A 24026-nucleotide genomic window follows, 5' to 3' on the forward strand; every position below is an offset into this window, starting at 1 on the left:
AAGGAAAGTTTGCCATGTTGTTTTAAAACAGATAGCATCAGAATTCTAATTTGGCCTTCCAGGGTTACAGCTCCCTGCAGGAAATTCAGGGGTGCCTTTCCCCACTCCCTGCCCTGGGCAGACTGCCGTGTCCCAGTCCTGAGCCCTGCTGAGGACCCCCAGAAGGAGCCCGCCCTTGACGCTTGCCATAGCCAACCCCTGCCCGACAGGTGTCTTTTCCTCTTGCTCGCTGGGAAACAGAACCGTCTCACGGCCTCTTCCCTGTCCACCTGTCCCTGAAGCAAGCAGTTATCTTGCCCTGTCACCTCTCCCAAGAGAAGCAGATGGCGGCGAGGACCAATTTCATTAAACTTAAAATGTTTAAAAACCCTTTTGAATAGCCCAGAATATGCTGAGAGGTGAGTGGTGTGGTCTTCCTTCCCCACCGTCACCTTCGTGGGGCGGTGTAGCCGTGTAATCATCTCCGCCTCTGCTCCCAAGAACCCCTGGGAGCTCCGCAGCTCTCCTGGATTCTGGGGATTCTCCGCCATTGCATGGGGAATGCTCCCGCTTAGGAAAGCCACCCCACCATCCCTTCTTTGTGCTGAGGCTCAGGGGGAAGATGAAGGCTACCCAGTGATGGTGAGGAAATAAGGGAACAGTCTGTACCCAAGAGAACTGGAACTCCATCCAATGATTTCAATTCTACTAACATGTATCAAGCACGTATTCTGTCTGGCACCACACCAGGCAGAGAGTACTGGGCTACGAATAGGACCCTGCCCCCAAGAGCCCACAGGCTGGCTCAGAGTGAATTAGCATCTACCCCTTAGCTCATTCAGGAGACCCCTGAGAGCCTACTGTGACCAGGCCGGCACTAAAGCATACTGTCCCGCCTCCGAGGAGCTTACATTCTAGTGGGAAAGATACATAATAATTGTGAGGGGGGCTACTGTAAAGAGGGTGTTGTCATAGAGACTACTTGAGAAATGGGTGGGCCCGCTTCAAATAACATCCTTGCCAAGCTCCCTGTGGGTCATGTGGAGCCTGGATTGTGAGGACACAGCATATGGAAATCCAGGAAAGCACATTCCAGACACAAGGAGGAGCAGGGTCAAGGCCGACGTGGGAAGGAACTTGGCCTCTTCCAAGAACTGCCAGCCTAGGACTGGTGCAGAAAGCACACAGGGAGCCCAGGGGCAGCGGACGCACTGGAGTGGAGTGGCCGGCTGGGCTCAGATCTCACAGGGCACGAGACGGGTCAGGGTCTTGCTCTACATGTAACGAATCCTTTGGAGAGTTTTAAGAAGAGGAGGCACATGTTATTATTTGAATTTCTAAAGATTGTGCCGGCTGTTGTGTGGGAAGTAAAAAGAAGAAAGGCAAGGGCAGCAGTCCGGGTGACAGGTGACGGTGGCCATGGAGGTGAGGCGGGATGGATCCTGCAGGTTTTGGAAATAGAGGCAGGATTTGCTGAGAGCTTGGCAAGAAGTGGGGGAGGAACTGAGGGTTCCTGTAATGCTACTACATTGTGAGCCCTGCCCCCCAGTACGGTCAACAGGCCTGGGATGGGAAAGAGAGGTCACTACTGGGCAGTGGGAGCACTCCAGGTAGCCGAGGGTCCACTTCAGAGGACAACTAAGTCATCAACCCAAAGCATCTCCTCCCCAGCAAGGCCCTGGCGGGTAGCGAGGTGGGCCATCCATGCTCTAAGAGAAAAGGGAGGTCATCCAAAAAAGGGAGGCTGCCCCCACGGACACTTGGCATCCACCATGCCCCCTTCCTACTCCCGTCTTCCACCAGCCTGGCACCTACGGATCCACCCCAGGCAACTACGACTGGGCCCCTCCATGGGTGGGAGGTCGGCTGGGGGCTGGGGTTCCCAGCAGTGCTGAGGCTGGCTGCAGGGTAGAAAGCTGCAGTGCCAACAGTTGAAAGGAAACTTCTAGCGGGCCCGTCAAGACCACCGTTCCAAGGGATCAAATATGTGTAAGTTGTATGTGAACTAGAGGGGCACATGTAAGTCAACAGACAGGGGGATGGGAGAGGAGAAGCCACAGCTGCAGGTGGCCCACCATCCTCTGCACAGGCCCCCATCCTCCCCGCTTCTACCTAAAAAGCGGAGGGCACCGCCGTTCCCCCTCCACCCTACCAGCCTCAAAAGCCTCTGAGGCCCCCTGGCAGTCAGGCCCTTCGCAACTCGGGCTCATCTTCCCTGGACCCTAACCACCAGCCACCGTGAGCCACTCGGGTCCCCAGAAGCCACAGTGGTCCTCTGCCTATAAAGCGCCCACCGCCCAGCCTACGAAAATCCTGCTCCAACCCAAGGTCCGACTCAACAGTGACCAACCCTGGGAGGACTTCCCTAACACCCCACTGACTCCAGCAACACCAGCCAGACCGCCCCCGCCCCCCAAATTCTAGTCAGTACATTGCAAAACGACATTGCAAAACTGGTGGCCTGTGGGATGTTTGTGTGATCTGTAGATGAAAATGTTTTAAAACAGCTGTCAACATTTAAAAACTCGGGCAATTTCACATAAAATTCTGGGTGGCTTCTCTTGAAAATGTAGGCCTTGTGACACTATATATACATTTTTCATGTTTTATTCAAGTGCTTTTATGGTTTTGGCTTTTTTAAATGTTTAAATCTCTATTTGAAATTTATTTTGGTGTAATGAATGAAGAGTTTCTTTCCTCACATGGTTCACCCACGATATTTTAGCACAAAACTTCCAACAAATCCAGTTTCTAGATTTGGGTCTCACTGTTGCAATCTCACTTTAAGTAACACATTAGTTTAGATCTTCAGAGACTCCAGTACTGGTGGAAAATCAAACTCTTCCTTCAGCTTCCAGTAGAAAAACATTAACCAGAACCAGTTTCCCAAGCGGAGCAGCTCTGCTGCTCTGCCAGACACGAAGGTCTAGCTCTTGAGTGAGGACAAGGTCACCCTGGCCAACGTGATTGCAGCAGAGGAAGGGTGAGGCTGAAACCACAGAATTGGTTGTCATAACTGTATTTCATCACAGTCTCCATGCAGGGTCAGGCTATTCCTGTGAAGAAGTCCGCCTTTGTCCCTTGTCTTATGGTGTAATGTGTGCCCTTGCCCCACTTCTCACTGTAAATGCCAGCCTTGGGTGATCTCATCCTGTCCCAGGGCTTCAATTAGCATATTGGTGCAAATGACTCGAATCCTCAACTCCAGTCCTGCTACTAGCAAGCTCTACAGTCGCACCTCCGCGCTTCCAGTTGTGAACAAAGCCATTTCCACACGATCATCCCACAGGCCCCTAGAACTCAACACACCCGACTCGAAACTTTTCCTGCGGGTTCCAATCTCGATAACCTACATCAGTGTCTTTCTAGTCACACAGTCAGGAAATCACTAGCATCCCCCACAGTGCCTCAGACCCACGCCCCTTTTCCAGTCCCCCACCCGTCCTACTGGCCCCCCGGCCCCTAGTTAAGCCGCAGTGTCACTGCCTAGGACAATAAATTTCCTACCTCCTTGTCCCCTTTCAATCTGTTCCAACTTTTCCTTAAAACTACCACTAGGTGTCTGATAGAGTCAACCCCAGCTGAGTTCTGAGAGGTTCCCCCACTGTCTACAGAACAAAGTCCCAACTCAAAACACAAACACAAAACAAAGATATTCAAGGCCTTCCACCCTCTCTCTTTACCCCAACTTCCTTCCCCAATTCCTACCATTCCCATAGCTCCTCCACTCCTTTTACACCTGCATCACTCCATTTCATGGACATTTTACTTTTTCATGCTATTCCATCTATCCGGGATGCCTGTTAACCCCTGGCCATCCTTCACCAGTGTTCTGACCACCAGTGCTAAAGAATCCCTCCTTAGCCCTGGCAGATGTGGCTCAGTGGACTCACTGCTGGCCTGTGGACTAAAGGGTCACAGGTTCAATTTCCCAGTGAGGGCACAGGCCCGGGTTGCCGGCCAGGTCCCCTGTGGGGGGTGCGTGAGAGGCAACCACACAGATGTTTCTCCCCCTCCCTTCCCTTTTAGAAATAAAAATTTTTAAAAAATGGTTTAATAAAATTCCCTCCTTAGTCTCTAAACCTGTGATGTGCAGTACAGTAGCCTCTAGCCACATGTGGCTATTTAGCCTGTGCTAGGTAGCTAGTCCAAATGCAGTGTAAATGTAAAATGCACACTAGATTTGAAAAACTTAGTACTTTAAAAAAATGTAAAACATCTTAAGAGTTTTCTATACTGACATGTTGAAGTGATGTTTTTGAATATAAGATAAAATCCTGTATTAATTTCACCTGTTTCTTTTCACTTTTATTAATGTAGCCACTAGAAAATCTAAAATTATGTGGCTTACACCATATTTCTACTGGGCAGAGCTGCTCTGGATATTATGTATTTCTTTCAGCCTTCATTTGTATCTTATGTCTTCATTTATTCAGTCAATCAATAGTTATAGGCACTAACTATGGGCCAAGCACTCTTAGAGGCACTGGAGACAATAGTGGTGAACAAAACAAGGTGCCTGACCTCAAAGAGCTTACAGTCTTGTGGGGGAGCTTATGTTTCAGTCATGGTTCATAAACGTACACCAGGCTGGACAACTTTGCCTAACATCGAGCATAAAAAACAAGTATCGAGTACTAACGACATCCTTTGTACTTCTCGTGCTCTCAGGTTCTCCCAAAGATGACATCACACGTGGTAAATGAGATTGATAACATATTGCGCAACAAGCCCTACAGCAAAAAGGACTACAGGTCATAAGGCAATGCATGAGCCACAGGCGCTGCATGGTTAAAATATCGGCCTACACCGATACTGAAAGGTGTTACTAGCCAGTCTTTTAAATCACTTAGCAGCTGATGCTCAACCTCTAGTGTCCCAGGATTCTGAGGTGTCTGCTGTCGCTACCACTGTGCACCTGAATTATGAGCACATCTGAAAACTCATGCCTAAGGAAATCCATTCTATTTTCTTATCTTGGACTGGAGTCACCTATTCTTGCATTGCTCTGTACACCTCATGCTAATGCAACAGAAAGTAGATGGGCAGGAAAGACGTATTACCTTCAGGCATTTAGTAACGTAAAGAAGGCTATACAGAGAGATGTTTTTACAAATGAACAAAATCCACAATGCAATGTGGATTGCATCAGAAGGAGTAGGCTAAGTTCACTCAGAAGTCCTGCTTGGGAAAATAAGCAGAACTAATTTAACTTTTTTTTTTTTTCTATTTTCACATTCCTGTTAGCAAGTTGTTTCACGAATCGTTTCCAACAGAACTGTAACTTCTAGTTATTTACTTTCATTGCCTTTTAAATATTCACTGTTGCTTAGCCCCAAGAATGACCCTGTATGGCAACTTATCCACGGTGTCTATTAGTATTCTCCTAATGTTATGTTCATTTACATGTAGAGATGGTAGAAGCAACATTATGGTAAATTTATGAAAAGGGAGGATTACGCTACTATGGAAGCTTAGCTTTGAATAAAATGTAATGCATTTGCAATGAAGTGTTCATTTTTGACTACATTTTATGAAAACCTGCTTTATATTTTTGACTGCTTATAGGCACAACTTCTGCAAGTTTATATGTTTGAGCTTTGAAAGTAAATATACACAGGCTCAGGTTTTTTAAGTAAACCTGTAAAATACCCAGAAAGGCAAATGTTTGCTGTTTAATTAGCACTGGGATTTTACAATATGTTTGGTGTTTTTGAGGAGTTAATAACATGAAAGTAAATCATGGGCTTTGTGAAAAATATTGTCACTACTCAGCATATGCTGGGTGAATTAACTTGCCCAACAAAAAGCAAAATGTTAAAGAACCTCCTGATTCTATAGTCACATTATGTGCACTAAACTATATGCATGAAAGCTCACTGCATGGATTAAAGTGGCCTAGCTTTAGTGCACTCAGAAGCTGAGGTCTATCTAGCCCTGCCACTACTGGCTACCTACCCTCATGAATACTCCATGTGAGAGAAATTTTGAGAATATATTGTGTGGAACTGTTAGAAGAAAAAAAATTTTTTTTGTCTCTTTGGGGGTGTGTGTTGGGGGTGGGAATCCTATAACTCAATTTGGACACCTGAGCATGTACAAAATTCTAATTTAATTTTCTGGCCATCTGATTCCTCATATAGAAATCATTTTGAGACTTACAGGAGAAATATACTATCAGCTTTAAATGCTATTTTCTGCCATCACTTCCAGATATGTATTTCATAGTGAAGTTCTAAATCTCAAAATGTTAATGTGAAATACCAATCAATTTCCTCTTTGGTCACTACTACCTGTATTCAATTAAGGAAATAGTTTGGGTTTTGGCCCCAAAGCATCAGAATGATGATGAAAATGGATCATCTTTCAGTTCTTTTTGTATATTCAATCAATCCAGTGAACTACTGTATGTATAAATGAGCTGAAGTTGTCTGGTTGAAGCTGTAATTTAACTTATTCATTTGCTTAGAGTAATAAAAGCATTTTGTGCATTTAATCTCACAATTAGTTTTTAGCTGATCTTTCTTTCACTATAAGGCCATACATATACACACACGCACACACACACACATCTGGAGATATATATCTCCCCCTATCCAGCTCCATAACACAGGCAGTTACCAGTCCTTTAATAAAAAGTATGTTGACAGGTAAGCTGCACTGAATGATATCTAAGAAAAATAGCAGCGATCAAGAATTAAACTGCTATCTATACCGTTCTTATTAATGGAGTAAATGATTAGCTACTGAAAATATTATTTCTCATCAGGTTTTAGAAGTATCCTACACTAAGGTTGAAGCTTCTCAAACTCACTTATTAATAAAAGAGCCTGCAAATTAAAAGCAAATACAAACATCATTGTCTGGCTGTGGGAACAGCTAGCCTTTTTTATATATGTCATCTGCTGTGGTAAATACACTAGGTAAGACATACATTTCACAATTATATCCTTAGAAAAATCTCCATGCACTCTGATTTCAGTTTCTTTTCTGGAAAGAATTCCCTGGGACGGAACATAGCATCCCTAACAGTGGCCTGGGTAGCAGCCATTGACATCCTGAAACTTCACCCAGGGGAAATGAAAACTAAAAACCCTGGGCCTGGCTGCCCCCTTGAAGAACTGTCACTTCACCTTCATTAATAGTGTGCCACGGGTCATAAGACAGACATTAGAGCTTCAAGGGACCTTGGCCATCTTCCACACCAGCCCTCCTTGGCAAGTGAGGAAACCAAGCATGAAAAGATAGCAGGTCTTGTCCAAACTCACACTGCTAGCTGATGGCAGAACCAGGCCTAGAATCCAAGTATTTTCTTCAGTGTTCTTTTAAGTACAAATGTCTTTTTTAGCTTTAAAGCTTTGTGAAAAAGTAACTGTGTGTGAATTTTTAAAAGTTAAAGTTTGGATATGAATCCAAATCCAGAATCAGTTAAGAGGGAAAGGACAAAGAAGTGATAATTAGAACTCATGAAAGCCAATGAAAAGTTAGTCTCTAACTACCATCATGAAAACTTAAACCAACCACTTAAAAACCACTCCTAATCTAAAATTAATTCCCCTGCTTAGGAGTCCAACAGGCCCGTATTGGCAAAGAGACCTGGTGTTCTGCCCTGTAATGTAACTGCACACTATGCCAGACGTTGCCACATAAACATTTGATCAGTAACTACAAAAATGCACATTTACATGTGTGGGAAATTTAAAATGCTGGGCAATGTAAAATAATGTAATATAAAGATGATGTACTTGTTTATATGGTTCTCATAAAGAAGTCTAGGGAAAAACAAATTTTAAAAAGCAAAGTTTAATGATACTTAATTAGTGAGACCTTTCACAAGAATTTTAGATATGAATCCAACCTCCATATTTCAATTAAGTATAAAACTTGTTTTAAATTACTCTTTCCAAATTAGAATAATATACCAAATAGGACAACCAGTAAATTTTTTACAGGCTAAGAATAATTTCAACCCAAGCTCTTTATTAAGTTGTAAGTGAAGAAACTAAAAATAGGGGAATATAAAATGCTCCAATACCTTAAGTCTCTAGTTATCAAAAGGGGTGTAATAAAGGAATTTAATCATTTCAAATCCCAATTATAACAGAACCCTTTATTTTCTTGGTGTTTGATCTGAAAGTCTTCTTGAGATAAAAATTCTCCAGCAAGTTTTTACCAATTAAACCAAACTCAACACATCATAATTCTGAGTGCCACACGGCCACGTTAGATGGCAGGGAGAGGACTGGGGAAGAGGTTCCGTAATGCACAAGAGCAGACTACTGCTACCCTGCACAGAACTGCGGGACTGTGAATACATGCCTTAGCAACTTGCACAAAGAAATCTACCTAATATAGGAAGCTAGAAATCATCATCAGGGTGAAAAAGAGTGCTATAAGAAAAATTCAGAACTAAAATAAAATTATGCTTACTTGCTTTTCTATGAATTATTCAGCTCATTATTCAAAAGAAAGTCTTTGAAGAATACTACGCTGATGCCCCTATTTCACCACCTCAACTCAGCTACAGTGCATACACTAAGAATGGCGGCAATTCTTCCCCCATTAAACAGGCACTGCCATCTAGCGGCAATTTTTTAACTGCAATTTAAAAAGATACTTGGCCCAGCTCTAGCAACAGTAGTTGTTGACGGTTTGTCAGTCATTTCGTTGAGTAAGCAAACACATCTGGTACACAAACTCCATGCCATTTGTCAAACTACTGACTGGTTATTTGTCAACAGGGGGGAAAAAGGGTTAAACATAAAAATAAAAATGAACCTCTTATGTGTTACACTAACTACTTTGCAGGGAATCTCTTCTGACATCCCCATTCACTGTCTATCCAGTGATAGCACATGGATAACAATGCACCAAAGAAAATAACTGCAAACTTCTAAAAGCAGTGGTGAAATACAATCCTCAGTCGAAGGCAGTGATGCACTGGGTCACTTATGCAAGTGTACTCCTCCCTGTCTTCTTCCAAGTTCTTGTTTGCAACCTAACTAAAACACCTAACAGCATGGAAAAATGAACTCCTGATGACTCTTTCTATGAAGTTATAAATGAAACATCAAGTATTATTTGCAACATTCATCTTCAATTTAGAAGTGGAAACTAAAGATTATAGCTGGGATTAGGAAGTAGAAATAGATTTCCTTTGAGGTAGTGCTTTTAAGAAATTACTGGATGTGGTCAAAGCTACCAGGAATAGGAAACCACTGTCACCTGGGATTCCAAGGGCTTCCCAAAATTTTTCAAATCATGGCACACATGGAAAATAACATCTGTATACACACTAGTTTAAAAAATGAAAGAAACTGCCCTTGACTGGACCCCCAAGGGCTGAATAGATCAGTATCTTACTCACAATCGATGGGAACCAGTGGACTAAAAGGTCAAATTTGTGAACGTCTGAATGGAAAAACGCTGAGAAGCACTAAAATCACTTTAATTCCTTGGTATGCTCTTAGAATTCTGGAGCTAAGACCACAAAAATTACTTTGGTCTTTTACATGTCAATATTCAAGAAAGAGGTTTTCTCTCTCAGGGAACATTCCTCCAGCAGTAGAGATCCACTCCAAGAAAATGGTGCCAGTCTCTCAACAAGTCAAACTAACATGGGATGGTCAAACTGACCTCCTTGGCTACCCAAGGCCAAGGCTACAGCTGAGCAGTGTGTCTTTAACCCCACAGGACAACTCCCATATGCCGGGGCACTATCATTAGGTTATTACCGTGGCTGCCTTTCGTCTTTTTTTAAAAAAGAACTTTTCCACAAGTTTCTCTTCCCCAAATTGGAGAAACCATGTTTTTAACTTTAATGGAGTTATTTCAAATCACAAATTCAGAGACCTGTAAACACGAAGTTCAATCCCACCCCCCAGCCAGGGAAAAGGGGAAGGAAGAGGATTCATTCTGGTATTCATGGTTCCAAAACAGTTGTAATATTGTGTTTGGAACACACAGAACCAGCAATTAACTTCTTGCTACTATTACAAATAACAACAGTTCAGTCCAGGTTACCGCGACCTCTGACAAATCAAAGAAACAAGTTATTTTCTCCTCTTGTGATTATAGCACGTTGGGAGACACTCTTTGCCTTTTAATAAATGTCCTGGTACTCTGAGTGTCCCTTTCAATTCATGTAATTTCAGTCTGTCAAAAAAGAGCCAATAAACAAATATTCAATTACACTGTGCTGAGTTTTTCAAACCTTCAAACTCCAGACTATAAAAACATCTGATGTGTCTCCCACCCTGACCACCCCACTCCTTTTCAACCACAGGCCACCCGTGGACACAAAGCCAGGGGCTGAAGCTGACATGGTCTACTTGGAGCCAGTAGACAGGAGGGCGATGAGGCCTGATGAAGCACTTATGGACAGAATATAGTTCCTGTAAGAATTTAATGTTAAGGAAAAATTAAGAACCCAAAATTAGTTTTTCAACAAAACAAAACGAGTCCATCTCTTTGGAATATACTGTCTCCCTCCTGACACTCTGCATAGTGGCAATGATATGTAGTCCAATTGTCAGCAAAACATAATTTATAAGACAGAAGACTGTAAAAAATAAAGAATATTCACAGGATACGTGGTACACAAACTCCATGCCATTTGTCAAACTACTGACTGGTTATTTGTCAACAGGGGGGAAAAAGGGTTAAACATAAAAATAAAAATGAACCTCTTATGTGTTACATAAACTGCAGGTCCGACATCCCCACTTCTCAGTGATAGCACATGGATAACAATGCACCAAAGAAAATAACTGCAAACTTCTAAAAGCAGTGGTGAAATACAATCCTCAGTCGAAGGCAGTGATGCCTAGGCAGAGAAACCTAGAACACCTGATCACAAACAAGGTATCTGAATTCCATTTAACCTTCAGGAGAAAAGCTGATCAAAGAATATGGAAAGAGACTTGTTTTGCTTTCTCCCCTCATGAGCAAAGAAAAAGTAAGATTCCCCTATCCATCAGTGCACTGGCTACAGCAGGCCTACAAAAGTAAGGAGGTTCTGAAAGTTCGCAGCTACCTTTGGCCTCAGGACTAGACTGGGACAAACCACTCCAGTACTCCCCAGGAAACACAAGTTGAAGGGTGCCTGATTACAGCGAAACCTCCAACTGTTAAAAATGTGGCTGCACATTCCTAAATAACACCTTTAATAAATTACCTTAACAAGAGAAGATTGACTCTTGCTCAAAAGTTCAATTGAAGAGCAGCTTGAAACACTGTTAGGATATTATGAAATGTGCCTATTTAATTTAACTACACTGGCTATCCACCCAACTCCAATGCTCCAAAATATCAACAAACATATGGCTTCTGCCAGGAGCTATGAAAGAAAGCAAGGTTGCTTTTGCTCCTTGGAACTCTTTTTTTAAATAGGCAGGTATACATTTCTTTGAGGCTGCTTGTTGTTATAGATCATGAAGTCATAATTTTTTAACTTGAAAGCATTTTATAGCAAACCAAAAACTCTTATTTTAAATGCTCAGAAACTTGCGTACAGTCACAGTCTGTTTAATAGACCGACTCCCTGTACAAAACCAAAACAAACTTATGTTTTCTCGACTTCTAAAAAACATAATCAACCAGTTAAAGGATACACTGTGGGGTTGAAGTTCTTCAATATAAAGAAGGATGCAACAATGACCAAGACGAGGAATAGGGTGTTGTTATAGAAGATGGAAAATGTTGTAGCTTCATAGTCAGCAACTTCATTCTTCTTCCACAAGATTCTGCAGACACAGAAACAAGTCAATCAAGTTTATATATATGTATTACAAATTTTTAATACCACATGGCTCTACTCCATTGTAAGGTAAGTTTTTTTGGCCTTCAGTGTCCTGGGCAGAATGTGTTTTTAATATTAAATTTAGTCAGCACTGTCCCTCTTTCTGCTGAAAAAGGTGTTTCACTCTATTGATGAAGAAGAAAACAGTTGCTGGGAAAGTTACCTTTTTACCCAGGCAGTCGGGGCAAAATGGGCATCTTTCTCTACAGCCTCACCTAAACAAACTTGATCAGAAGGAGCCTGATAGAGCTTCCTTGGCTGTTGGTTTGAGACTCATTCTAACAGATGCCAGACTTCAGTATTACACTTTAATACAATCCCTAGAACAAAAACTAGCTGAGATCTCACAAAAGCAGACCCGTTTATGACCATCACTAGCCATCTCTACTTAATTCAAACAAAAAATCTGCTTGATCATTAGATTTTAACTTTTGTAAAACCTATTTACTCTTTCTAATCCACTTTACCCATTATATTTTATTAATTTACTAGTACTTCATCAACCCTTCTACTTCTTCACATTGGCAGCAGGAAGTGCCAGGGTGCTTGTGAATAAGGGAGCCTTTATTTCTCTTGGTTAATTAACTCTATAAAGTAGTTTTTAAAAGGGTAGCTCGTGACCCATTAGTGGGACTTGAAATCAAATGAGTGGATTTAATGTTCACAGAAAATAACAGTGGGATGAGACCAGCCCTTTTTTCAGTGACAGTATTTTATTAGTTTCAGTACAGCATGGTGGTTAGACATTTATATGACTTATGAAGTGATCCCCCCAATAAGTCTTGTACCCATAGTTATTATTTTTCACTATATTCACTAAGCTGTACTTAACATCCCTGAAACTATTTCGTAACTGTCAATCTGTACTTCTTAATCTCTTCACCTCTTTCACCCAGCCCCTCTCTCTCCTCCTTTCTGGCAACCATCAAAATAGTCTCTATATTCATGTTTCTTTTTTATATTCCATATATAAGTGAAGTCATATGGTATTTGTCTTTCTCCGACTTATTTCACTTAGCATAATACCCTCTAGGTCCATGCTTGTTCTTACAAATAGTAAGACTCCATTGTTTTTTATAGCCAAGTGATACTTCATTTTAATATATATAGATAGATAAATATATCTATCTATCTATATATATATATACACATACATATACACACACACATCCCTCATCTTCTTTATCCATTTGTCTTTTGATGGGAGCATTTAATCTATTACATTTGAAGTAATTATTGATAGGTATATAGTTATTGCTATTTCATTAATTGTTTTTTTTATTGTTTTTGTAGTTTTTCCATGTCCTTTATTCTCTTGCTCTCTTCTCTCCTATGTTGATGACTTTTCATGATGTTATGTTTTGATTTGTTTACTTCTGGTATCTCTCTTGTAGATTTTTGGTCTGCGGTCACCATGTGCTTCATATTTACCAAGCTATGTTTACAGAAGTCTATTTTAAGCTGACTGTCACTTAAGTTCAAACACATTCTAAAATCACTACCACTTTTATTCGTTCCCTCCACGTTTGTTTTTGTCATTATTTTTTACTTTGTGTATGTGTGTGTACATCCTTTAACTTATTTTTAATTACAAGTGATCTTCCTACTTTTGTCTTTTAACCTTTATACTAGCTTTAGCATGGGCTGATTCACTGCTTTTATTGTTTGCTCTGTCAATGACATTTTTTCTTTACAACATTTTCATATTCGTATTTTTTTCCTTCTTTTTATGGATGTCCCTTTAACATTTCTTGTGATACTGGTTTGGTGGTGATGAACTCCTCCAGTTTTTTCTTGCCTTGTATTTAAAAAAAATATAGGAAAGAACAGAAAAATATGAAGTGTATCACACACAGTAGGGTAATTACTGTTTTGTGAAACATTACATATGTGTATATGTGAGTGTATTTGGTGAAAAGGTAAAATTTATCATTTACCGAGGGTCATGATCACAAAGTTGAAAGTCCCTGCCACTGATGCTTTGTCCCCCATGCCCTGCCAAAATACACTACTCTGGGGTCAGACAACAGATACCCTTCACTGATCCTACGGACAAAACTATAGCTAATGTCATGGGAAGATGCTACATTTCATTCAGCCAATATTCTAGTCCAAAGTCAACAATTGTGGCTATAAAGGATCTAAACAAAGAGCATTAGCATTTTATCTCCATTGTAATAAACTTAACAGTCTCTAACATATATGCCGTATTTCCTTAATTCTATGAATACCATTAACTTAATAAATCTCTGATTTACTATAAGTTTGGGAGAAATGAAGGATATTACATTCAATGCAGCCATCAACCATAAAACAGCTTCTGATTTCAGAGAAATTTAAATGTAAAAAAATACATGACTTGGCCCTGACTGGCGTGGCTCAGTGGGTTGGGCACCATTCTGCAAACCAAAAGGTCACTGATTTGATTCCCGGTCAGGGCACATTCCTGGGTTGCAGACCAGGTCCCCAGCTACGGGCATGCAAGGGGCAACCAATTGAAGTTTCTCTTATACATTGATGTTTCCCTTCTTCTTTCTCCCTCCCTACCGCTTTTTCTAAAAATAAATAAAATCTTTTAAAGCATATATAAGTGCGTGAGTGCGTGTGTGCGTGAGTGTGTATGAATGGCTTGGAATGGGAGAAGATACCTTATACCATTCTAACACTGATCAAATTAAAAACCAGCTCCGAAAGATGCATCAACCCAACACAGTTTTAATGCTAGAAAACATAGAACAATTGTCTCTCTTTTTAAGGCTCTGGCCCAAGACCCAGTGAGGACAGGTTCCTTATGTTAGCTATTAGCATGTCTTTACTATGGATGATTACATTGTCCTACCTCCATCACAGCACTTCTCCCTAACTCGATGCCACGCCCCTGAATCAGAAACATTTTCAAAATAGTTTTGATGGAAGAAACAGCTCAATCCTTTAGGTTACCCCAGTTCCCAATGTGACAAGGCGTCATGTCAGTGTATACAGTCAGGACTGCCTGACAGCTTTTAGAACTTCTTCTAGTCCACACATACATACTGGTTCACTTTGAAAAAAGTTTAGGACTCCCAGGTGGCCTAGTCAGCGATGCTTCTGACAGAGTTTCACTGTAAGGAAACTTATTTGGGGAGAGCACTTCCCAAGGAGTCATTTTTCCAAGAAGCACTTCTTACAGCAAGAGAATAGCTGAGACCAAACTCAACAACTGTTATAGTCAAATAATGATAAATGACAGGTCATTGGTAAGCCACGGAGAAATAATACTCACACCTTGGGACAAATAATAATGAACCTTTGATTTTCCTCTGCTAATTTCATCCATGAATGGATGCCAAAGCAGTTTCAAAGTGGCATGTAGTACATAATCTAAATGATCGTAGATGGAAATTTGATAGATATGCATTTCTGCCTTCTCTTAAATCAAATCTCTCCTTTGAAGAACAAAAATAGCAAATCACAATGGGGATCTTGGTCCCAGTTAACAGAGTAAGTCATGAGTACAGACCTGGGTACAACTATATCCAGTGTGACTTTTGTGGGAGAAATACAAAACAAGTAACAGCTCAAATTTTTACCTTTAACAAGAAGAGAAATTTTATAATCTTCTAACACTGCATTTTATGTGTCAATGAAACCTTCCCTTCATCCTCCTTTGGAATGTCTGGTCCAGCCAATGGCACAGAGGATTCACTTCCAATTCCAACTCTGATCCATTAGTAGTGACTAACTGAATACCACACTGAGAAAAATCCTGAGACACATTCCAGGATCAAGATTAGGTGCCAGATCAAATCAGGCACGTCTGCAGTGGGCAGAGGCAACCCACTTACTATCTCTGATACATTGAATCACCTGAAACCTACAAGAGCTATAACAAGTATTTTGAAACTGGGTAACTATAATGTACACTCCAGTTTAAGAACTGTTATTCTAATTATAATCCAATAAAAAGGTTTTTAAAAAGTGCTCTAGATTCTCTAACCTCCATCCCTATGCAAAAATTTGCAATCAGAAAGCTATGCAGCCAGACCTCATTAAGGCTCCTCTCTGAAAAAAGGCCTTCACTTGCATGGTTTTAGTAGGGCACCTTCAGTTTTATAAAGGATCCACAGGAGATAACCATTTCAATACCATTTTGGTGCCTTTCCAAAGTGAAGACCTTGTTCACTGAGTTACTCAGCGTCCCTTAAATAAGGATTCACTTGATAAAGTCCTTCCGCGATTCAGTGCCAGGGAAGTTTCTTTTCCGGAGGACTCGCCTGCCGCTTCTCCTCGGACAAAGCGAGCAGTCCCACTCCGATGCTTCCCCCGACACTTGGGAGCTGAGGGGTAAGTTTAGTGCTCAGCTGCTCCTAACTAACTCTCAGGTCCTTGTCCATCTACTCTTTCTTACTTTTAGATGGTTTCTGCCCTTTTAAAATTGCATGTACTGTTCTTTGAGATTGCAAATCCCCACAAAGTCTTTCTGGAGCAAAGTCGGATAAAAACTCCGTTTCACAAACCACTTTGTAGATACTAAAACTTAAGATCTATGAAAACAACCTCGACTCATGACTCTATTCAACCACCTGGCAACTCTGAAGCACAAGTTTACTTAATCATTCAGAGACTTCTGCTACTCATATGTCAGACTATTTATTAATCCTTCTAAGAGCAGTTAATGGGAAAAACTGGGGTGGGCACTAGGGCTCACAAATGTGACATCAGTTTGTGCAACAGGAGACAAACCGAGTTCTTATTCCCAACCAGAGCAGATAACTCAGATTGAAAGCTCAGTAACAGAAATACCACCACCTAAAAATACTCACACACAACACAATGTAAACTCTTCAGACTCGGAGGGGCCAGTGGATGAGCCCCAGGTCACACAGCTAAGTCAGCAAGAAAGTAGTTAAGACCACAAGCCAGGCCACCTCTGTTCTTACCATGGCTTCATCACAAACCAATCTCTGGCCTTGGGCAAGTCACTCAAGCTTCTCATACCTCAGTTTCCTCTGATGTAAAATGGAGATAACAATAGTACCTACCTCTTAGGGCTCTTTAGAGAAATACACAGTGTACACAGCTCCAAGGAAAGTGTTTGATAGTAATAAACACTCAAAAAGTCAATTATTCCAATTGCAACCCTCTTCCACAATACCAGTGTTTGCCTTGGTCAATTCCAACACCCACATTCTCTAATCAGAAATCAAAAACTTATTTTCTACAAAATATCCCCTTTTTGTGGTTACCACAAACACTTTCAATAAGGAGTCAAACCTTTCATCTTTTTCCTTCCGAGACATCTTTCTATTATCAGCTTCCGAAAGTTTCCGAGTCACTTCCTTGGAAACAGCATCTTCCCTCTTCTGTGCTACTCTGGAAGGAAAATCAAAAATGTTTCCATGTGCTCCACGAGTGAACATCACAATCTCTCAGAAACACTCTGTACTTGTATTTTGCATTGGCAATTGTATAATACTTTACATTTCAAAAAACAAACAAAAAAAACAACAAAAACCCAGTACAGGAAGTTCCAAGTTTATTACACTATACTAGCCAAAAGAGAGGGAGTTCCAGAAAGTTCCAAGATGTGGTTTATTAGTTATGTGTTTTAATTTCTGCTTAAAAGGAAGAATTTTCCAACGTTTATGTATTTAATATGGAAACAGAAGTCAAATCATATTAGCAAAATTTAGTTATGACTCATTATAAACCCATTTTGTTTTAGCCTATAATTTAACCATTCAAGAAATAAATTTGACAAGGTATTAGCAAACGATATATGACTTTAATTCCAGTAAATAATGGAAGAGAAAACTAGGCTTAAAAAAACAAAAGGGAAATTAACAGCTGTAATATCTTAAAGTAATGCTTTTAACTCCACTCCAAAGGACAATTTCACTAACAAGAAATAATACCACATGGGCAGGGATTAACCACTCTTAGTTAAATGAACCACCAGTAGGAGAGCTGCACAAAAAGATAATATGGAATCAGCCAGAAAAGGCTAGAAATGATATATTCAAGATATCAGATCAGAATCTTCTGTGGCAAGTCAGATTAAAATCACACACACACACACACACACACACACACACACACACACTCATCAAAAAATCTACATGATGAATTTTATCGGATGGGGTTGCCAGTGAAAAAGAGGATAAGCTATGATGAAATACAAAATGTCCCCCAAAGATTATTACATTTAACATGATATATATTTCACAATATAGGAGAGACTTTAGCCATAAATATAGAAGAAAAAATAAAAACTGATCACAAGCAACATGTAACGATTACCACGGAGTCCCACTATGAAAACATCTGACATGATACTGAGATGTATTAAAAGCAACAGAACGTGAAACAGAGGTAAAAATCTGTTCAATCTATGTCAATTAATCAATCCCTGTGACTATGCTGTATTTAAATCTGCTAAGTGCACCAAGAAAAACTGGAGAAATCAAGATGGCTTCCTGGGGGGGAAAAAAAGGCTGAAGATCATTCAAGACAATAGTTTTCAACCTTTCTTTAACCACAAGAGCTTCTGTGATACAAATGAAGCCCAAATTCCATCTGGTTTTACCTATGTCTCCATCTCTGTATCTGACCCAAGAACCAAGTTAGAATCAACATTGTTAAAAAGAAAACCTTTGGCCAGCTTCAACTAAGGTATTTTTCTACAAATTGATAATGGGCAGGAGGAAAATCAATTTGTCTAAGGAAAACAGATAAAAGGAAATTAAGTTCTGAAACCTAAAGAAAAAGTCAGCAAAGGGGGAAGACAGCTATCTTTTTAAGAGGTACTTTAGGACACTTAAATGTACTTTTTCCTCTAAAAAAATCCAACTTCACCTGATTCATGTCCAAGCTCTCAACCTCTCTAGCAGACCAGGCATTCAGTAAATGTTTTTGAACTTCGTGCAAGCCCACTCTTTTCAAAGAAAAGACCCACTGAAAGGAAATGCAAGTGGTTTACAGCAGAAACCTTTCTTAGCTGAAGAGGGGAAAATATACTCATGTGTGCAGCCACACACCCCAACTGTCAGGACACAGGAATAAACTATCTTCCAGAGAGCTGGTTATCACCAAGCATCCTTAGGACCGACAGTGAATCCTCTGTTCACATAACAAATCTTCCTGAAGAGACTGAACCAGATAAATAATTAATTTCTCTTCTAGGTCTAAAATTCTATATTCAACAACCACACCGTAGGTTTATTAGAACTCAAGAAGCCTTGTTCTCTGTCTTAAGGATCTTAGTGAATAAACCTCACTCAGCACTGAACACTGTGGGATGAAGAAAAAAAAAGAGGTCAAGCCAATGGCCCACCACTCACCCAACTGAGATAACCCACAAAAATCAACTGCTTTTTTTTTTTTACATCAGTATGTCAGAACCTTTCCAGAAAAAAAAAAAATTAAAATACTACCTATGAAATTCCTTAAATATATTTTTGCAAACATTTTTTCAGTCATGCCAACTTAAAAACCATCCCTCAGGGATCTCTAACCCCCAACCTCTTCAACACTGCATATAAACATTTGTTATGTGACAGACACTATGCTTATCATATCACACATATTATCATATTTAATCCTGATCATCCTATGAGGTACCATGAGTATCCCCATTTTACAGCTCAGGAAGCTAAAATCGAGAAAGGTAAGACATACGCCCAGGGTTACACATTTAAGAACAACAGACTGAACTGAACAGAGTCACAGTCTGGGACTGAAATACAGACTGCGAACTCTGAGTCATCTGCCTCTCCTACTAATACTCTTCCACACTCAGCATCTCCCTTGGTCTTTGAGCTTTAAGCTTCTTGCGTAGCTGTAGGAGCTTCAATGTCAGTGGCGATATTTAGTATTAAACCAAAACTATGACTAAAATATAATTCCACTGATAATCTATTGAATCAGTTATCCATTAAAGTTTTTACTGAAATAAATTGACCCTTAACTGCTTTAAGGCATATGAAACAAAAACTATGGCCGTTGCCCTCAAGAAGACTAACACAGACATGATAAGACAAAAAAGACATCATTTTGATTCCAAAAGTGAATAAAAAATATGCATAACAAGTGAAAAACACTAAGTCTCAAAGGGACTGAGTTCCAAGGGGATCACAAAGGATGGGTTGTACGAGACGCTCACTCTGAGAGCTTCGCTATCTCCAGACCGCCACGCCTCACAAGAAAGAGCCCAGAACAGCAGAGGCGGAGGTGGCCGAATCCTGGAATGGCAGTTGGTGAGGACGGACTACCAAGCAGAAAGATGACAAAGATGGCCTGATCACTCTACTGGCCAACCAGAACTGCACCCATGCACAACCTGAGCTCCTGTGTGTCCAGAACAGCAGCTGAGGCCACCTTCAGCTGTTGAGGCTATTCTGTCCTCCTTACAGTAAATCCCCATTAACTGAGATCGCTTCACTTTGTTCCTATTCCTTGTCACCAGAAAGACCCTAATTCAGGGACAACACACTTAGGAAGAATTTCTCTGAAAGAGATTCTTAACTCTTGAAATAACAGACATGTAAGACGTAAGAATGGAAGAACGGAAAGGAAGGAAGACAAGCAGAAAAGAGGGAGGGCACAAGACACTTTCAAAGGATGCCATGAAGGCTGAGTAAGAAGAGCTAAGGCCCAAGTGGCCACACTGGTAGGAGGCAGACGACTTGTCTCCCAAGGGCCTGCAAGAATGTGGCTTTAATACAGTTAGAAAAGAGAAGACCATGGTGAGTTTTAAGTAAGAGAGCGACAGGATGTAAATGATGGCTGGCAGGGATGAATACATATTCGTTATTCCATAAAGCAAGAACAGTACCCGCAGTTCACATGACTTATAAGGATTATGTAATGTGCTTTGTACCGTGTATGGCAGGGAGGGTCCCAAACTTTTTAAAAAAGACTAGATAGAGATTGCTACAGCAATCCAAACAAAAACAGCTTCCAAACTGGGGTGGGAACTATGGAAATAAAAAGACAAAGCGCACACGAAGCACACGCATACTTCAAGTCTCAACAAATTCCAATTGCCTTTAAGAAAATAATTCCAAGAAATATAGAATCAAGGAGGCTCCATGAAGGAAGCCAAGAAATATCCTGGCTATCCTGAATCAAGTATCAAAGTGTGCATGAAAGTAACTTCAAAGGGCACCTTCTCCAATTAAACATTAATTTATGCCTGCTTCCCATGAGGACTACAGCACTCGGATGTAACAAATGTTACCACCTTTCCTTAAGTTTTGACTGTTCCCCCCACATTTTAACCTGTATAAAACCAGAGCATCTACTGCTTATAATGAACGTACAAATGTACAGTTGTATGGCTTGGATTTTCTTCTCCAAAAGCTATCATTAAAATGATTATGTATTTTATTGCCTTGGAAGGGTGGCTCCCTTGGTTAGAGTACTTGTACCGTACACCAGAAGATTGAGGGTTCAATTCCCAGTCAGGGCACATACCAAGGTTGCAGGATTGACCCGTGGTTTGAGGAACCAGATTGATCTCCCTCTCTCCATCTCTCCCCCTCTCCCCATTCCTCTCTCTCCTCCCCTCTCTCTCTCTCTAAAATCAATGGGAGAAAAATGTATCTTCGGATGAGAATTTAAAAAATAAAATAAATGATATATTTTATAATATTTATGATCTTAAAATAGAGGAAATATGGTCACCTTTTACATTTTCATACACACATAAGAAAAAATGTAATTAGCATTAAGAATGTTTAATAACAATAAGACCACTTTTTTCATATCCAAAACTAAAACATGGAGAGTCCAGAACAATTTTTTCCAGAAAGAATTCCATTTGCTTCTGAAATGTTCATTTACTTGGTGGTTTTGTTTTTCTGATTAAACCCCATGATTAAGGATAGTGCTAAAGTGATCTAATTCCACCTTCAAAATTTACTTTCATAGCAGTGTTAGACGCAGTGTCTCTGCTTGAAGTTAGTTAATAATTCTTCATAGCATTAAGGTGCCCTGCCCCCAAATACAGACACATATACATCTCAAATTAATGCTTAGTGACATCAACACAAACACAAATGGTTAAGACATCCTACTATATAAAAATGCATCATGCTTTCACTCGCGAAATATACTTACTTGTGCTTGAGAACAAATTTCACATTTTTGTAGGCAAAGGCTACCAAGTAAGTGCTTACGAGGGTCATCACACTATACAGAACTGCAGACTGAATAAGGTCCATATGCCATATTCGCCAGTATAACCCTGAAGATGAAAAAGGGGGGAGTACAACGATTACCTCCCACTTATAGAGGTTCACGGAATTAATTATAGGTTAACCCGGTAAAATACAGTCTGGGTTAGGGAACCTAATATAGTACATGATGAACTTCAGAAGTGGGATATGGGGATATCACGTAAAAAGTTAGTCTCAAACTTGCCCAATTCAGAACACTTGAAAAACATACCCTTCCAGATAGATTTCTGATTCTTCTCAAATGAGAGCTCCGGCTCCACAAAATCACAATTCTGACTTCAAATTTCGGGTTACTATTAAACTAAATACAGGTCATTCCAAAAGGCCACGTGCAGTCCTAAGCCACAGTTTACGTGCTGACGTGGCTGTTATCTGAAATCAAGGCGTGCTCAGCGCGGCCAGTGAGCCACAAGGGCTTTACACCACGTTAATGGTGCGCTGGGTTTTATTAAACACACACACACACAAATCTGGATTTGAATGCCCAACAACAGTGCAGCAGTGAGAGAGCCAGGAAATTCAAATTCGGGCAACCTGAGCCCTAAAAAAAACTTTTGACCAAGTCTGCAAAGTGTTCCCATCCAAAGGAGAACTACCCTAAATGGGACGGCTAAAAAATTTAAACAAGGTAAATCGCTGGCCTTTGGCAATGATCCAACCTAGATCATCAAATTAGGAAAATGATGCTCGGCAGTGTGAAGTGGCTCACCGAAAGCTACAGGTCTAATTCAGAGCGAGAGTTCATGGGAACCTCCCTCCCTTTAATTCATTAGTTCTCCAATATAAGTAATGGCGTAAGTTTAAGATCTCGTAAAAACAAATAAGACATATGGGGGGGGGGGGCGGTGGAGAAGACAGAGAGCAGGCCATGTGCAGGAGTGTCAGCACCAGAGCTTAACCAGTGTTTAAATACAGAGCCGGGGCTGCCATCCTGGTACTGGTGAATCACAATCTCCGCGACTGGGGCCCAGGAACCAGCGTACTTCTAAAAAGCTCCACAAGTGACTTTCCTGGGATGCCGCCCACCACTATCCCAGACGAGAACACTGAGGCCCACAGATGCTTCCGTGATTCCCCGAGCTCAGGGCACTCTGAAGAGAGCGCGAGCCGAAAGGCCCCAGCGCTTCTCGCCTGTCCACCAGGCCCTGCCACGTCTCCGCCCAGCTTGACCCGCCGGCGGCCTCCCCCAGCCCGCCTGCTCCCATAGCTCACAGATAGGGATGGCAGACACGATGAAGGCGTTCCCAAAGAAGAGAGCGGAGGACTTGGCCGAGAGGTTGCGGCTGAAATCCTGAAGGAGCAGGTCCTCCTCGGACTGCTGCTTGGAGCCACCTTTGGGAGCCATGGTGCAGCTAGAACCTCGAGCAAGGAGGGCCCAGCCCGGCGCAAGGCCGGGCCGAGGTCTCTGGCTCCGCCCCCGGGGACGCCGTATCCGCTAAAGACTCGTCAGCACTGAGCGTGGAGGCGGGACCCGCGCGGCGCGGAGCAAGCTTTCTCAGGATTGGCCATCCTGGGCACCGCTGCCCAAGCTTCCCGGCGTGATTGGGCGAGCAGGCCAGACTTCCGCATTCCTGGCAATTCTTCGGTTTTTGTTTTTTTTTTGGCTTCTACGAGACGGCTGGGATTTGTAGTTTAGTGGGGTGCTTTTTATTTTTAATTAGCAAAACTTTATTGACATTCCACTTCACAGCTTCCAATGAATTGACGCTTTCCAAGTCTGGAATTCCAAAGTCAGAAGTTCTGACCCTGCGTTACACACTCATTCAACCAGCCAATAGTTAGTACCCTCTCTGTGTACCCACTACTGGAGCATGAGAGGAGGAAGAGGAGAAAGATAAGTATATCTAACAAGTGTAGACTTCCTTCACCTTTATACATTCACTAAACGTCCTCAGCAATTCTATGTTCTGCATATCACTGCCCTATCTTGCAGGTGAAGAACCTGAAAGTCGGGGACCAGCAGGGCAGGTCTCCTGGGCGTGGGCTCTTTTCTCCATTAGGGCTGCCTTGTAAGAAAAAGTACAGTTTTG

General features: G+C 41.3%; 2 protein-coding genes across 3 annotated transcripts in view; one reads left to right on the top strand and one right to left on the bottom strand.

Annotated features, from left to right (window-relative positions):
• The window catches only part of KCNAB1 (potassium voltage-gated channel subfamily A regulatory beta subunit 1), a 311123-nt gene extending 305025 nt beyond the window's left edge, over positions 1 to 6098 (top strand). For both annotated transcript variants that reach the window (XM_054579914.1, XM_054579924.1), the window contains exon 14: positions 4651 to 6098. In XM_054579914.1, the coding sequence (XP_054435889.1) occupies positions 4651 to 4740 (90 nt within the window). In that variant the 3' untranslated portion in view covers positions 4741 to 6098. The remainder of the gene's footprint in view (positions 1 to 4650) is intronic.
• Positions 6099 to 9758: 3660 nt separating this feature from the next.
• On the bottom strand, positions 9759 to 23419 carry SSR3 (signal sequence receptor subunit 3). The gene is made up of 5 exons (XM_054579935.1): positions 23209 to 23419; positions 21878 to 22004; positions 17033 to 17131; positions 11592 to 11723; positions 9759 to 10373 (listed from the first exon to the last, which is right to left on the bottom strand). Exons 1-5 carry the CDS (start codon positions 23339 to 23341, stop codon positions 10307 to 10309), a joined length of 558 nt encoding a protein of 185 aa, XP_054435910.1. The 5' UTR covers positions 23342 to 23419; the 3' UTR covers positions 9759 to 10306.
• Positions 23420 to 24026: the final 607 nt, after the last annotated feature.

Source organism: Pteronotus mesoamericanus, unplaced genomic scaffold (genome assembly GCF_021234165.1).
Source record: "Pteronotus mesoamericanus isolate MK-2021 breed Mesoamerican mustached bat unplaced genomic scaffold, CSHL_Meso_final contig_116, whole genome shotgun sequence".
NCBI lineage: Eukaryota > Metazoa > Chordata > Mammalia > Chiroptera > Mormoopidae > Pteronotus > Pteronotus mesoamericanus.

Coding starts and splice junctions, on each gene's coding strand:
- SSR3 (XM_054579935.1), bottom strand. CDS start 23,341: ATGGCTCCCAAAGGTGGCTCCAAGCAGCAGTCCGAGGAGGACCTGCTC. Junction 17,132..21,877: donor AAATTTGTTCTCAAGCACAA/GTAAGTATATTT, acceptor TTTTCCTTCCAG/AGTAGCACAGAAGAGGGAAG. Junction 10,374..11,591: donor AAGAACTTCAACCCCACAGT/GTATCCTTTAAC, acceptor AAATTCTTACAG/GAACTATATTCTGTCCATAA.